Source organism: Orbicella faveolata, unplaced genomic scaffold (assembly GCF_042242905.1).
Source record: "Orbicella faveolata isolate gen_17 unplaced genomic scaffold, um_ofav_v1 contig_12, whole genome shotgun sequence".
NCBI classification, from domain to species: Eukaryota; Metazoa; Cnidaria; class Anthozoa; order Scleractinia; family Merulinidae; genus Orbicella; species Orbicella faveolata.
The window spans coordinates 514924-529648 of NW_028301539.1; the positions used below are offsets into that span (position 1 = coordinate 514924).

The 14725-nt window shown below is 39.2% G+C and overlaps 2 protein-coding genes across 2 annotated transcripts; one reads left to right on the forward strand and one right to left on the reverse strand.

Annotated features, from left to right (window-relative positions):
• Window positions 1-42: 42 nt before the first annotated feature.
• On the forward strand, window positions 43-2231 carry LOC110067438 (histamine H2 receptor-like). The gene has a single exon (XM_020774765.2). It carries the CDS (start codon window positions 205-207, stop codon window positions 1135-1137), a length of 933 nt encoding a protein of 310 aa, XP_020630424.2. The 5' UTR covers window positions 43-204; the 3' UTR covers window positions 1138-2231.
• A 4758-nt stretch (window positions 2232-6989) lies between these two features.
• LOC110067429 (octopamine receptor 1-like) lies at window positions 6990-9949 on the reverse strand. The gene has a single exon (XM_020774755.2). It carries the CDS (start codon window positions 9309-9311, stop codon window positions 7275-7277), a length of 2037 nt encoding a protein of 678 aa, XP_020630414.1. The 5' UTR covers window positions 9312-9949; the 3' UTR covers window positions 6990-7274.
• Between the last annotated feature and the right edge of the window lie 4776 nt (window positions 9950-14725).

Sequence of the window (14725 nt, forward strand, 5' to 3'; positions counted from 1 at the left end):
ATCTTCCTATATTACGATGACATCCGTAAGTACATGTATGCAGATTAAGAAAAGTTTGAAACAACACCTCAGGAAACGAAATAACAAACCATCCTTGGCATGACTTACTGAAGCTATTTACCCAAATTTGTGGGTTGCCTCGGATTGAGCGAAACGGAATTGTGTTTTTCCCGTGTCGTAATCATTGCTCCTCTGTGTTGTGAGATGGAGAACACGAGTAATCAAACATCTAACCTCTCAACAGGAGGTTGTTCACTTCCAGTGGCTCATGGCGTTTCTCTGATCACAGTAAATTCTATCGTGGGTGTGTTTGGGACACTTGGCAACTTACTGGTTTGCGTGGCAGTTGTTATAAATCCCAGTCTTCGCCGATCATCAAACTACCTTCTGTTCAGCTTGGCGATCGCTGATTTGATCGTCACCATGCTGTGTGAGCCGGTCTTTGTGGCATATCTTGGCAAGAGAACATTCTTTAATGAGTGCGCTGCAAATTTGAACCAAGCCTACAGAATACTAACCAGGCTATCTTGCACAGCCTCCGTTGTACACATGGCAGCCATCAGTGTTGATCGTTTCATCACTGTTGTGTACCCTCTACGCTACAAAAGCATTATAGATAATCATGGATTAAAAATACTACTGATAACATCTTGGGCATTGCCGATTACAGTTGCAATTTCAAACGTTGTTATTCCTGCAAATTTCCATCAGGCAAAAGCTTTCCTTGGCTTAGGGGTTTTTGGCACCAGCTATGTTACTGTGTTTTTATTTTACTCGCTAATAGTGATATCATTGGTCAAACATCGAAAAGAAAAGAAACAACTCAGAGCGCACTCTTCTAATGATACCAGTCAGCCAAGCGTCGAAATCCGCGTCGCCTTCACGCTAGCGATTGTGATTGTCGTTTTCACTGCCTCTTGGGCCCCGTTGGTTTCCACTCTTTTTGCTGCTGGAAAACCTTTGGTAGAAACACTGGGAGTTGCACACTTGTGGATCGGGACCCTAGCTCTGTCAAACTCCGCTATGAACTTCGTTATCTATGGCTCAAGAATGCGTAATTTCCGCCAGGCATACGCTGTGTGTGGCCGAAAGTTGCTTGGTGTTTTGAGACCGAAATATATTCTAGAGCGAACATGACTTTATGTCAACTTGACATAAGGATCATAAGAAACTATCGCATAAACGTGATTTGCTATGTGGTGTAGGAGAGTAAAGTAGAAGCTTTATTATTTTAGAATCAGCAAATTGTTTATAAATCAGTCAATCAATCAACGTTTATTGTGCACTATTTAGAGAATTTTAACATTTACATTATATAAATATTATAGATATGGGAAGAGAAATAAATGTTGCATTTGGTAATGGAGAGAATAACCAGAGTGGCCTTGGCTTTCGAGCTGGTTGCCACCATGTTAAGATAAATGCGGAAAACAAAAATACATTTTTGAAAATACATTACAGAAATACAAGTGGCTATAATTAGCATATATTACATACCTGTCTTGTCTTATAGCACTAGCTTTGCTTTAGTTTTATTTTTAAAAAAAAACTGATCAACATCGTCACGAACCTTCCTCTTTCAATATATATAGGAAACAGCATTTCCATGGACAGTAATAATAACAATATTTAAAGAGGGTAACACCAAAAAGCTAACATTAATATGAGGAAATTCATAAACCAGGGACAGAGATGTGATTGATGTACCAGAAAGCCTTCAGAACTGCCAATAACAGTAAAGTATGCATGGCAATAAGTAACATTATTTTACACTGAACTCACTATCTCTTTTCTCATTGGCCGAAAGCGTACAGTGAATTTTCGAGATCAGCGCCTGTGACGTCATATAGCTGTAGATTATACAATAATCATGTCAAGGACACTCAAGGTCACAGGTAATCATGTCATGCTTGACCGCGGTGCATGATTTCTAAGGGTAATCATGTCAAGCTCGCGCGCTTTGTGTTGCTTGCCGTCAGTGAAGAAGCAAAAACATGACCTTTTTTCTTTTTTCGTCTCGGTAAGGGTTATCAGTCGAAGCCGAAGGCTGATTATTCTTGATTATTCTGGATATCACAAAAACCTCATCCTGTAATTGTTTAATAGCTAGGTCTGTGAGGATTACTAGCTTGACCACCAGTGTAACCCCAGCACCGATTTAAATAAACCCCAGCAAACAATGGAGCTATTATCAATATAATAAAAATAAACAAAAGGAGATATGTGCTCAATGTACGTGACTAGAATCAATCTTAGTGAAAAGCTAACTGAGCCAGTTGATTATTGCTGCAGAACGAAACCTGGTAACCTGTGCGACGATTTTTTAATGTTAGCTGGCACGGGATGACTTAGACAAAGATGCAATATGGTTTGCCATTTGATGTATTTTGCTGAGGCTTCTTCCACTGTCAGTCCATCTTACTTCAATACAGTTGTCATGGTAACTATTTGGAAATATGCGAGAGCTTTTTTTTCACTCGGGGCAAAAAACTACTAGTCCGATTTAATAAATGTGGCTCTAACTATTAATACAAATAGAACTTATTTTGAAGTGTTTTCATACAGCAAGTTTGTCAATCTTTTTAATTTCTAGGTTTTTCGTGAAACTTTGAACTTGGGTACTCTTGCGAACCCTGTTCTAACAGTTTATCTTTAGTGATAAGTTCGCCAATTTCTGACATCATAACTATGTTGAACATCTTAGGGATAAACACTAATGCTGTTCTGTTATACATCAAAGGCCTCAGGGTTAGCTCGACATTATGTTCGCAGTCTATGAAGTCGTACCTGACCATATACGCAGAAAATTTCCATAACACTGTGTATTGATGCAATTCATGTTCTGTCAAAACATTATATCACGACATTTAGCTCTGAGCCGTTCACACAAGTTTCAGTCCGGGTAGCAGTCCAGCTGGAAGCACCTGAGAAATTTGTTACACATCAGTTTGAAGCTTGTAATATCCATGCACTAGCTTAGTGGTATCGAGTGTGATGCGGACATGCTCCTTTTTCTGATGTACGGTAGCAGCACGGTAATTAATAGTTTTTATCTCAACTTTTCATTCCTTTTTACTGCCTATTTGTCTTTTTTGCTTTGGAGCAAGTCCGACCTTTGGAACCCTGGCAACAGTCTGTGTTGTAAGGATAGCGAGGCCGCGATAGACCGCGGCACACTGCTGCAACAGTCCTTCCCTGACTCTTCCTTTAAGTCCGGTTTTCTTGGTGGTGGCTGTACTTTCCTACATTTCTCCTTCGGACAGTTTGGCTGCTTCCTAGACCGAACTGGAATAACAGGAAGAAACGTCAATTCGTTACTTTTCCCTGTAAGACCTGCGTGTATGGCCAGCGAACAGCGTAATCTGGAGATCACAGCACGCATCCCTCGCAAATCGGGAATAATCGGTGTACTAGCACCGGTGGAGCCAGCAAGAGAAGGGCTCCATCGTGTCGAAGCGTGCGTTGTTGCTGTCGAAATTCTAGCACTCTGCGAGCAAAAATCAAAACAACTGTCGTTCTCGTTCAGTCTGTATAACGAATAAATTGTTCTGGAAGAGGAGGCAAGCCTCATAGCCTTTTGGTATTGTTTGTCAATAACGTCTTGATATTCATGGTATACTGGATGCCGAGAGTTGCCCGTGTATGCCCTTATCACTGGTCTTCCTTTGCGATCCACTCCATGTACTAATGTAAGAAGTTGTGGATTTTCTTCTGTCAGTTGTCCGTGCCTCGACATCTCCAAAACAAATCAAATGTCACCACAACTAGGGTTTGATAAACCAATGACATGTAAGATCGTGAAATATAACGATGTTTGATCGTATTCTTGTTCTTTGGTCGTGAGCTCGTAGTGAGTTTGTTAGTGTTTCAACAGCTATACGTTTGCCCGAACATTTGAAATGTAAAATATGCAGACTCAAAAGCGTTGGAAGGGTGCTCCAATCTCTTGTACGAAAGACAAGACTTTAAGGCTTATATTGACGTTAAGTCCTGTCTAAGCTCCTCTAAAACGTAAATTCCTTTGCGCTAAAATGTAAAGAAGCCGAAGCAAACAGCACTCTCATATAACGCGACCTGACGAAGACAAAACAATATGAACTAGGCAATCATGAGTGAAAAGAGTTATTACTCAACGACGAATAGTAATTACACTTAGGCTGCTTTTGTCAAGCATTATTTCTTAAGGCGGGCGGAACTTTTCATGTTGAAGCGCTTTCTTTTGTCCTCCTTGCCAAAGCAATTATTAGTCTTTTGTAGCTCATAATTAAGAGCTGGAACTTCAATAAAACGGAATGGCAAAGCCTTGCATTATTGGTTTTATCGGACTATAAGCTTTAATTATTTAACACGAACAAAGATGATAGACAAAGCATCACCTCTGTAAGCAGACTAGGAACAAAGACACGTAAAGCCAATTAGAAGGTCAGTTTTGAAACGTGAAATCATTTTCTGCATGATTGCATGGTATAACTGAGAAAAAAATTGCGTGTAACCAAAGAAATAAAAACGGGATTCATATTCCATACTAAAAACACTAATGTCTAAAATTAGGTTTCTCGATAAACACAGTATTTTAGTGGAACTTCATAGGAAAATCAAAGTTTTTGTTCCTAGAATACTCCGGAACATAGCTTTGAATAATCACCTTATATAAACTGGAGGCCTCTCAAGTGAATACTTAATGTGCAATGCTTTAGAAGATTCTATGAAACTCCGTTCGGTTTAAAAGCATTCAGAAAGCGCTGTAATCTTTTTTAGAAATCACTGCTGTGTGCTGCACACGGAGTGCAGTCTATATAGCTCGAGATCATAAGTTGTGAACTTTTTTTCCATTCGAAATTAAATCTATTGTTTGTCATTAGCACTGAGCGGTCTGTCTACAAGCCATTGAACCGGTGACATAAATATGTATTCCTCTGCATGTACTGATTCTACCTTGGCCCGTCTGGCAATTGGCGCATATCAGTGTTTGGTAGAAATCAACTATATATGGGTCGTGTTATTCCATTGCTATTCAGGATGTGTTGAGTAAATGCACTGACATCGTTAATAGCGGAAAATGGTTAGGAAACCTGCCAAAGTTCTTTCTGTATGTTTTTGTTGGCTATTTTGGGATTGACCCTGTACAAAACCTGACAAAATACAAAAGGTGTTTTAGGTGTGCTGATACAACTAACCAATAGAGGTATTACGATTACATAATTCATGCATAGTCAATAAGTATAAAACAAAAGATGTGCAGGTTCAAGGACCTTCCAGCATAAATCATAGCCTATTTGTTTGCTTATTTGATGTTTACCGGTCTTCCTAACAATTTCCTTCTATTAACTATGCAGTAACCAAGTGGTTATCGACTATAAATACAACAAGCACTTAAGCTGAAAGTGATGACGTCTGACCGCAATGAGGTCCTAATGGACCAAGAAAGTGTCTAATCACACGCGTACGCCCTGTCTTCGGCATAATTTGAGTCGAACTGACCTATCACACCTAGGTATTACTCTGTTTTTAACCCATAAGTGGTGGCTACAGACAATCGTATGCTGCATGGAAATTCTAAGCATGATGATGCACTTCGGTGTTTTTCCGGGGGAGGGGTGGGTTTTTTCTTTTTCTTCCTCCACTCACGGCCTTACGCTGTTTAAAAAGATACCCCGGAGACGTTTACCGTTACTGTGACATCACATGACGTTGTTAAGTCTGGATTCGCCATCTTGGATTTGACTACTTTCTGCGAAAGTGAGGTAACGACGTAAATTTATAAAAAGGCACTAATTCTGCAATACTGTTAAAAAAAACTGGAAAAAACGAAAAATTTGGCTAATCAGAGTGGAAAAACGTGGTTGCCATGGCAATGCCAAATGTAGTGGAGAAACAGTTCACCCATTAGAATTTCTTGGACATGAATGAACAGCCATTGAAATTTTTTAGCATCAAAGCGTAAATCTCCTTTTCAAAATTCTGAAAGAAAAGTTAGTGGAGGATGGCATCCACCCCCATCCTCCCTGGATATTTTATCTAATAGCAAAGCATGGAAAATTTTAATTAACTATGATGTATTTGTAGCCCCTCAGTTGTGTTCTGATGTGAGTCTGCGAATCTGATTGGTTCTCTCATTGTTTTCAATTTAACAATTAGATTATGAGCTCGAGATTTCTATCGCGTGATAGTTGACGAGGGCACAGCCCTCGTCAACTATCACGCATAGAAATGGAGCGCCTCAGTTTAATTGTTTACTCCGAAAACTGACATTGTTTCTTTACAATGCTGTTGTAGTAGTTGTTCATCACACAGCGATGCGGCGCGTGGCAATCGATTTACCTTTCGAAGGTTTTGTTCGCGTGCGGAGCGTCTGAGACGCCATCGCCATTTTAACTTATAAGCCTTACAGGAGATCAGTAGCTGATCTCTTTTCAATTCATTTATAGAAAGTACATGGTTTACCTCATGAGAATAAAGACACTGATCGCCCCAAGCTGATATAATGATCATTTCTCCCAACAAGTACTAATTCAGCCCTCTCACGCGGACCTTATTAATCAGCATATTTTGTTCAACCACCTGTTCTCCTCGCCACCATTTGTACAACTATCTTTTAGTCACTAAGAAGCTAAAATACAGGGGTTAATTTTAAGCAGGTGGTAAATTTACTTGATAACATAGAAGCGTCTGAATATATAGCCAGTTATCTGCAAATAAAATATTTCTAGTTGCAACGTTGAAACCTCTGGGGACTTGCTGAAAGGATTAACACGAAGTTAATTAATGTTGTCAACACCTTATTTTGTTTAAAAGTTTAAAACTCAGTTAGCACTATGATGTATAGCATATAGATATATCTGCTTTCTTCGGATATCTTGATAACCCGCCAGTAATTTAATTTAAAACTCTGCGGGAAAGGTGATATACATCAGCAGGGGGTCTTTAAAAACAATCGACAAAACCTTATCCCACTCAAACAAAAAGACAGTCAAGTAACTTAAGAAAACTTTATGCGAACAAGATATCTATTTACTAAAAACTCACAAAGAATTCAAAGAGAAGCCATTAGCATTTGAATGATATAATAGCGTGGTATTCTATTGTGTCCTGCGGTAAAATGACTCACAAATTTGTTTATTAACAGTAGTGGAATTTTATTAAAAGGCCAAACGATTCGTTCCTTTGGATTTAATTGGAATTGAACATTTTCTTATAGCCGCATTGATATGCTGAACAATTATATAAACAAATCTTACTATAAAAAGATAGTTTCATTTTTGGTTCGAATTCTCTCAAAAAAAACCTCGTTTGCACTGTAAAATCTGCTTGAATCTTTTCCTAAACTGCCTGCTCATCACTCCATAAATAACAGGATTGCAGGCAGAATTTAGCATGGCAAGCCACGTGGTCACAGCAAAGAATTCATCAGGCCACGAACAGTCTTCAAAAAGAAAACAAAATATTCCTATAAAGTGAGGTGTCCAACACAACACGAACGTCCCCACTACTGTCAGTAAAGTTTTTGCAGCTTTGGTTTCGCGACGCATTTTCGCCCGAGCTTGAACATCTCTCTTTTTCCGAAGTTTTACGAGTGCAAGTGACGATTTACTAAACGCTCTGAACGCGTTAGGACCAGCAAAATTGGCGAGACTAGCGAAGGACGCCGTAGAAAACTTCTTTTTACGTGTCGCGGAAGGGTTTCTTTCGATTGTTTGCGATGCCGAGATACCGCCTGTTGGAGCCTCTTTCGTTGAATAAGCAAACGAAGATTGACAGGAGAATCGAGAAACAACCACAGGAATATGAAACAGTTTGTTATCAGCTAATTCACTCCCAGCGTGCTGTCCCTGGACTTGTGCATTCCCCTCAGTTGAGAGACAATTTGATTGGTTAACCATGTTATCTTGCGCAAAGTTATCTTCTTTCTTCGCGGCTGTTTCAATAGCAAAAGAAGGGTATTCGTCAACACACTTTGCGTCATCGTGCTTTGTCGATTCGTTTACATTTTGGTTGTTATTGTTTAAACTTCCTAATGCCGCACGAGGTTGCATAATAGATTCTATTTCCTCTTTCCTTTTCACAGTTTCAATAGGCGGTAAATAAATGGCTCCAGTTTTCCTGCGCGGGGCGATGTTATTTGATTTGGAAAATGGCGTATTCACGTCTGAAGATACAGGTGCAGGTGGAGTAGATGAGGATTTGTTCTCGAGAAGTTCTTTCGGACCCAAAACTGATTCTTGTAAGCTTCCACAACTGCTATTAAAAACACTCTCTCCATCTACGCTTTCATAAGCACTAGACGTTCTCCTGGGTTCCTTTCTAGTAGGCAGTTCATTCGGTTTCAAATAAGTTCTCGAGCCCCCGACGTTGATATCCTCGCAACCAGAATCCTTCGAAGGTTGATCAGTTGTGTTTACATTTTCAGTTGACAATGCTCCTAATTCTTTTCGTTCATAAAAAACTGCGAACGATGTTTGGGGACCTGGTAACATTTTATCGTCATACACATCGCTGTTTAGGGAAATGTCACTTTTGCTCATGTCTAGTTCTTTAACGGAACATCCAGTCAGAAGCTCGGAGTTCAAGCGAGCCCGACTGCCGGCCGAATACTCGTTCACACTCGGGTCTTCCCGTGCTTCAATTTCACCAGTGACTGGAACGATTTTTCTGGATTGTTTTCTGGCTGTGCGGAAAATTCTTAAATAGGTTACCATCATGACCCCGAGCGGTAGGAAAAAACAAACCGAAAAGAGGAATAAGGTAAAAGAAATGCTGTATTCCCACCGCACTGTGCAGATGGATTCAGAGCGTATGAAGGTGTATTGTGTCCAGTTGGTCAGAGGAAGGCAAGCCATAAGTAGCGCATGGAACCAAATATAAACGATCATACCAGCAGCGACTTTGTTCGTTATCCAGGTTGCGTACTTGAAAGGGTAGAGAATTGCACAATAGCGATCAACTGACACGACGGCGAGGGTTAGTATCGAAGCAATACAAAACAAAGAGTTAGCCATGCCATTTACCTTACACCAGGTGTCTCCGAAAACCCACTCGTACTTGATAGACGAGGCCAGGGTAAACGGCATTCCGATAATCGACAAAAGTAGATCCGCGCAGGCAAGATTGATTATGAACGCGTTCGTAATTGTTTGTAGAGTCTTGTCAATGTAGATGGCGGCCAGAATCAGCAGATTGCCTCCCACAGCAACAAGCATTATTACAACCATGGAAGCAGCTTGTAGGAAAACGGCAGCGTTGGACCGCGGATCCAAAGAAGACACATCCGTAACAGATTTGGGAAGAGTCCCATTTAGTGAATCGTCCCCCATATTGTACCCTTCTCGGGTATAAACATACTTCAATATGTTTGAAGCAAGAGCTTACTTGTAGCCATCATTCACGCTTGAACGGAAATCGCATATAACACAAAGAATGCAACTAACTCCAATACATAAACATGAGCGATGAGCTTTTGCTGGGTTAATTAATTGCGCCAAGTGCAGTGTGACTGAAATAGCGTCAATTCTGTTGGCAGAGGAGCTACGCTTATTGATTCCACAATCATGTAACGTTAAATGGTCGAATCCAGCAACTGTCGTTTTTGAAGACACGAGCACAGTTTAAGTATGGAAAACATTAAGGTCAGATTACGCCCCCATGTCAGTTTTTGGACAAAGCCACTACTTAATTATGGATTCAGAAAATGTTTTCATATAATTCAGAAATATGTATTTCTTTTTTGCCTCAATAAGATAAATCAGAGTTTTAAAACTAACGAGTCCAAGACCTTTTGCACCTACAGGAGTTGGTTACTGTGTTGTGAAATTAACACTTGTTCTTCGAGCGAAAAGGCTTATTTTGAATGAAGTAAAACCTATAAACTATAGAGTCTTAAAGTACGTGTTAATTAACCTGTCAGTCCAGATCTCAAGATATCAATTCTCCTTACTGACTGACCCAGGTTTTAATGTTTACCGTGAGGATTTAGTGGCACATGAAAATAAAACAAAAAGCTACAAAATTAAGCGTACCCTGATGACGGAATTCTCTCTATATAATGTATATTGATCTACAAACGGGCCAAACGTCGAGTTCAACCATTCTCATTAGCTTGATACTCTATTACATAATCACACTGGGAGACGCAAGTCCTTCAGATATTGGATTTTATAGTCTTGACTCGAACGCAATTTGTCAGACAGTAAGGTTGGCCGTACGCTTTTACAATCAATTATGTCGTGTTTAGTATGCTTTCTTAATCCGCCAAACTGCGTCAATTTGTTTTCAGATTTAAAAGGATTGTTTGCTGTCATATTTGACAACTGCGTCTAGTGGCAGCTAGTCAGCGGCCATTGTAATTCACTGTTTTTTTTTTGTTTTTCTTTCCTCGAACGTTTTTAAAAGAAAATTCGGTAAAATCTGAACATGTTTCATCGCAACCTTGATCAAGTACAACTTTTCAATTTCACTACGAGGGAATTTCGTTAAAAAAATAATTTTTACACTGTCGGAATGCGTGTGCTTCAGACTGAACTAACACGCAACTACAAAAATGCTTTCTGGGCAATATTCTTGGAGATTATTTAATTGTAAAACAGGAAAGATATTTCAAGAGAGACATGGTCTCACGTAACACCATTCTTGGTTACCGATAGAGCACGGCAATGGAAGATCTCAAAGGATTACTTTGTTTTGTTTTAAAATAATACATTATTTATCAAGGAGACAAAAGTTCCACTATTCCTGCTGCTTGTCTGATAAGATTCTCTCTCCCTCGAGTGAAAATTGTATTAAATATCGAATATATATAAAAAAATAAATAAAAATAAATTACTTTATTTCAATTTTATGTAAAAATCATTAAGTAACCAGCCATGCACACTTAACACATGCAGGTGCAATAATTTTACAACAAACACTCTTATTTTTTTAAAAATAAATTGATAATATCATCTGTCAAAGTGACTATAGGTGTTACTAGGTATTGTGTTGGGCTTATGACATGAGTGCGTAATAACGTGTTAAAGACTGTTCTTCAGGCTCAACAGCTTTTCTTAACACCTAATTATTTTCTGAAAAGCATCAACACAAAGAAAGTCATTGGATACCTTTTGGCTGACTTTCGTCCGGGTGGGAATGGATCATTTCTGATTAAGCTTCCATAGTCATCCATCAGTTGATGAATCACTGCCAAATTGTACAAAAAAATATATTAATTTTTAGTTCCTTTCAAGACCCTTCTGTTACAACAATCGCAATAGTTTATTTGTACCTTACTCAAATTAATAAAGTATTTATATATGCTGTATTTCACAGAAATTTATAAGGTTCAGGGTACCAAAATAACTAAATGAAACTAAGCTGGTTAGGTGCCCATTAAATAATGCAAAACAATGCCGGTAAGGACATTCTCGAGAATATTCCATAAGTTAATCTATCTGTCAATTCCAGTAGTGCCCATCCCCTCTCCCCCTCCCCCCCCCCCCCCCGCTTCCCTAGGCAATAGCAGGGTATTTGCTCAAGTCTTAATCCTGGAGGTGCGGCATTTTAAGTTTTATCATTGCCCAGGTGTCAGGCATTTGCCTACCCCTGGAACAAACCCAGAACATTTGATACCCGAGTCAGACGAATGTTGTGTTCTTAATTATTTATTTATTTAAAGAAAAGCACAAATTTTCTCCAAAAATTTCTTTTTCTTCATAATTCTGTCCAACTGACCATTCTTAGCCTCTAACGAGCAAAATTTGGCTCGATGAAGGAATTCATACATTTTTGGTTAATCGCCTGTTGATTAAATACGGATCGTTTATGACTCATATAATATACGAATTCCAAAGCTATCTGAGATGATCAATTTCCTAAAAATCTTTTACATTTTTTGTTTGGTAAAAAAGGATCATACGTCTTAATTCTTCAATGATCACGATACCATGTGATACGTACGTTGTATTTCAGCATTTTGCACTAATGAACTATGCGTGCCAAAGCAGAATATCAATGGCCTATAATGCAGGACTAGTATATGTTGAACCCAATAATGAACAGGCCCTTTTTCAGGAATATGGCTTTTTTTCATATGAAGCGTTAAATTTTTATGAGTGCTTCTTCTCCTCAGGAAAAGATAGTAAATTATTTGTTGATAGTTAGAAACATCTTTATAAAGGTATTACCATTGAATGGTCTTGTTTCCCTAATGATATCGAAACATACTTTTCTGAAGAAAATTAGTCCGTCACATGAAGGGCCACTTCGACATTTTAGGAACTGCACGCAAGTCAGGTCAAGAATGTTTAGTTAAAAAGTAAACGGTGAAGAAGATCGCTAAATATCTTATAGATTCAAATTCGCACACTGCAAAAAAGGTAATTACTCAACATAACAACGTCATGAGTACATTGATGAAAAATTTTCATAAGGTTTGAAGACAAAAGATTACTTGTTCACATATTCTATTGTTCTCCCATTCTCAAAAAGTCATTGATAAACAAAATGATTAACTTGAGCGGCGAAAATCAACTACACAAATCCCTGGTGGGTCTGCACAAAGCGTACCATTGGCTTGCGTTTTAATATCAACTAAGTCTTTGAAATGTTGTTGAATTTTTCCTTATTGGAGGCTTTCACACTGATATTGTAATTTTGATCTCGACCATGGTTGAATTACACGACTGTACTTGCCAATGTAAGTAACGCTTATAACAAATATGACACAGGTGGTACTAGGGTTCCCGCAAAATCCATTTGGTGCCGTTAAGACAAAAGGTAACCCCAAGGTTTTTGCGCTCCCTTCTTGCTCGAAAGGTTCTGAGTTGCAGCCAGTATTAGACGCACAGGAGCATAGCAAAGCTGAACTTGTTTTACTTCAAGCAAAGAAGCATGATGTTCACTGGTTGAGTAAACTGTCGCCTTATTTTAGAAGTTCCGTTTCCAAAGAGCTGCTGAAGGCAAACTTGTCTTCGAACGAAAATCTGCCATCTCTTTGCCACTCGTGTAATCAGACGCTGGATCGCCGTCACGAGCAAACGATTTCATTTAATAGAATAAAGCTTAAAAGAAGAGCTATTCCAAACGTCAAAGGCGAACACAAAGAAGGCGACATGCATGAGCACTTGACAACTAGCAGCCCATGGAAATACAATTACAGAGAGCAACATCTTACATCTCAAAATGGTACGAGTTGTACACCTTATCAACGCTACGAGAAAGCTCAGTCTTTCGCGGAGCTCAACAAGCAATGTTTTACGCGTTCGTCGCCACTTATTCTTCCAGAGGTAATAAAAATTACTCCACGGAAAAAGACAACTCCTCCACGACAGAAAGTCCACAGAGTACATGACGCCGGACTAGTCCCGCCTCCCACACCAACTATTAGGTATTTACGCGATTTATCGCCCGAACTGAGAAGTCTTTTCGTGATAAGGATGGCGTCAGGTTAGTCGCCACTATTGCAGCCAAATGCCAGGACTGAGGCCTAAGCTAAGGGGTCTTGGTGATTTTACATTAAGTGAGCTCAATTTGTGATAAATAGTAACAAAATTTACTTGTGATATTTGGCTACAAACGTTTGTAAGTACTTCGTGCATAACAATACAACAGTAAGGCAGACATGTTACTACATGTTACTACCTCTCACGTTAAGCAAGCTGGTCAGGATTTTCTCACTATTACGGTCTCAGAAGGAAACTAAGTGTCTGAACAGTTCTTAAAGATCAGACTGAGAGATGATCATGCGCGCTGAATGGTTGAACTAGCTACAACCCAGTCTCTTCGACAACTTCTGAACTGATAAAAAATGTCAAGTCGTGCAACTTGTTCTACAACATTAATTAAACTCATTTTAGATTGAATTATTCAAATCATCAATATTGTCTGTCTCATCCGTACACCGGTAAGATATATAGCTAATATTTTTGGTTTGAATTTTACACCATATCACAAATGGTTTTTAAAGGCGAGTTATTATCAAGTATGCACAGACAGAAGATAAGAATAAAGAACATTTAATTAACAATAAAGGCAATACTGTTTTGGTGTTCTGACATTCAATAAAAGAGAATTGATACATTATCTAGGTGAGCTTAGGACGGAAACTGATGTATTAATTTGAATCGCAGACCTTTTAGTAAACCGAAAACTTCTGAACATAACAATTTGTTCGTTAACGTATACGTTGAGTTGCCTCAGTACGTAGGGCATGGAGTTGCCCGCGGTGCCACGGTCTGGTCCGATTTCTCTCTGGCCTTCCGCAACTTCAGAATACCCGGCCACTTTATTTACATGTGCCGGTGTGCTTTCAAGAACGAGGTATATAACAATAGTTGCTATTCTTATTCAATGAGATGCTAATAAGTGGCCGGGTATTCTGGAGTTTAGCCGCCTTCCATGGGTCGGTTAGACCTGGCCTGAAATTTCAGTCCTCTCTCTCCCTCAGCCTAATCCCGGGCGAGAGTGTCTCGCCCAGGGATTAGGCTGAAGGCGGCGCGGGAGATGACTGACTTATCAGGCTAAGTCCGAGACCGAGAGAACCAACCAAAATTGCCGACGGCTTATGGAAATAAGATTTAACAAAATTATGAACAGTCATAAGCGATTTAAAAAGATATGGTTTCAATCGTCTTTTTTAAAAATGTCCAAAGACGAGCTTGATCGTATGGCCAAGGGCAAATTGTTACATAAAAATGGAACCGAACGACAAAAGGCGCAGTCACCAAGTGTAGTACATTTCGCTCAGTTAGCACGGATA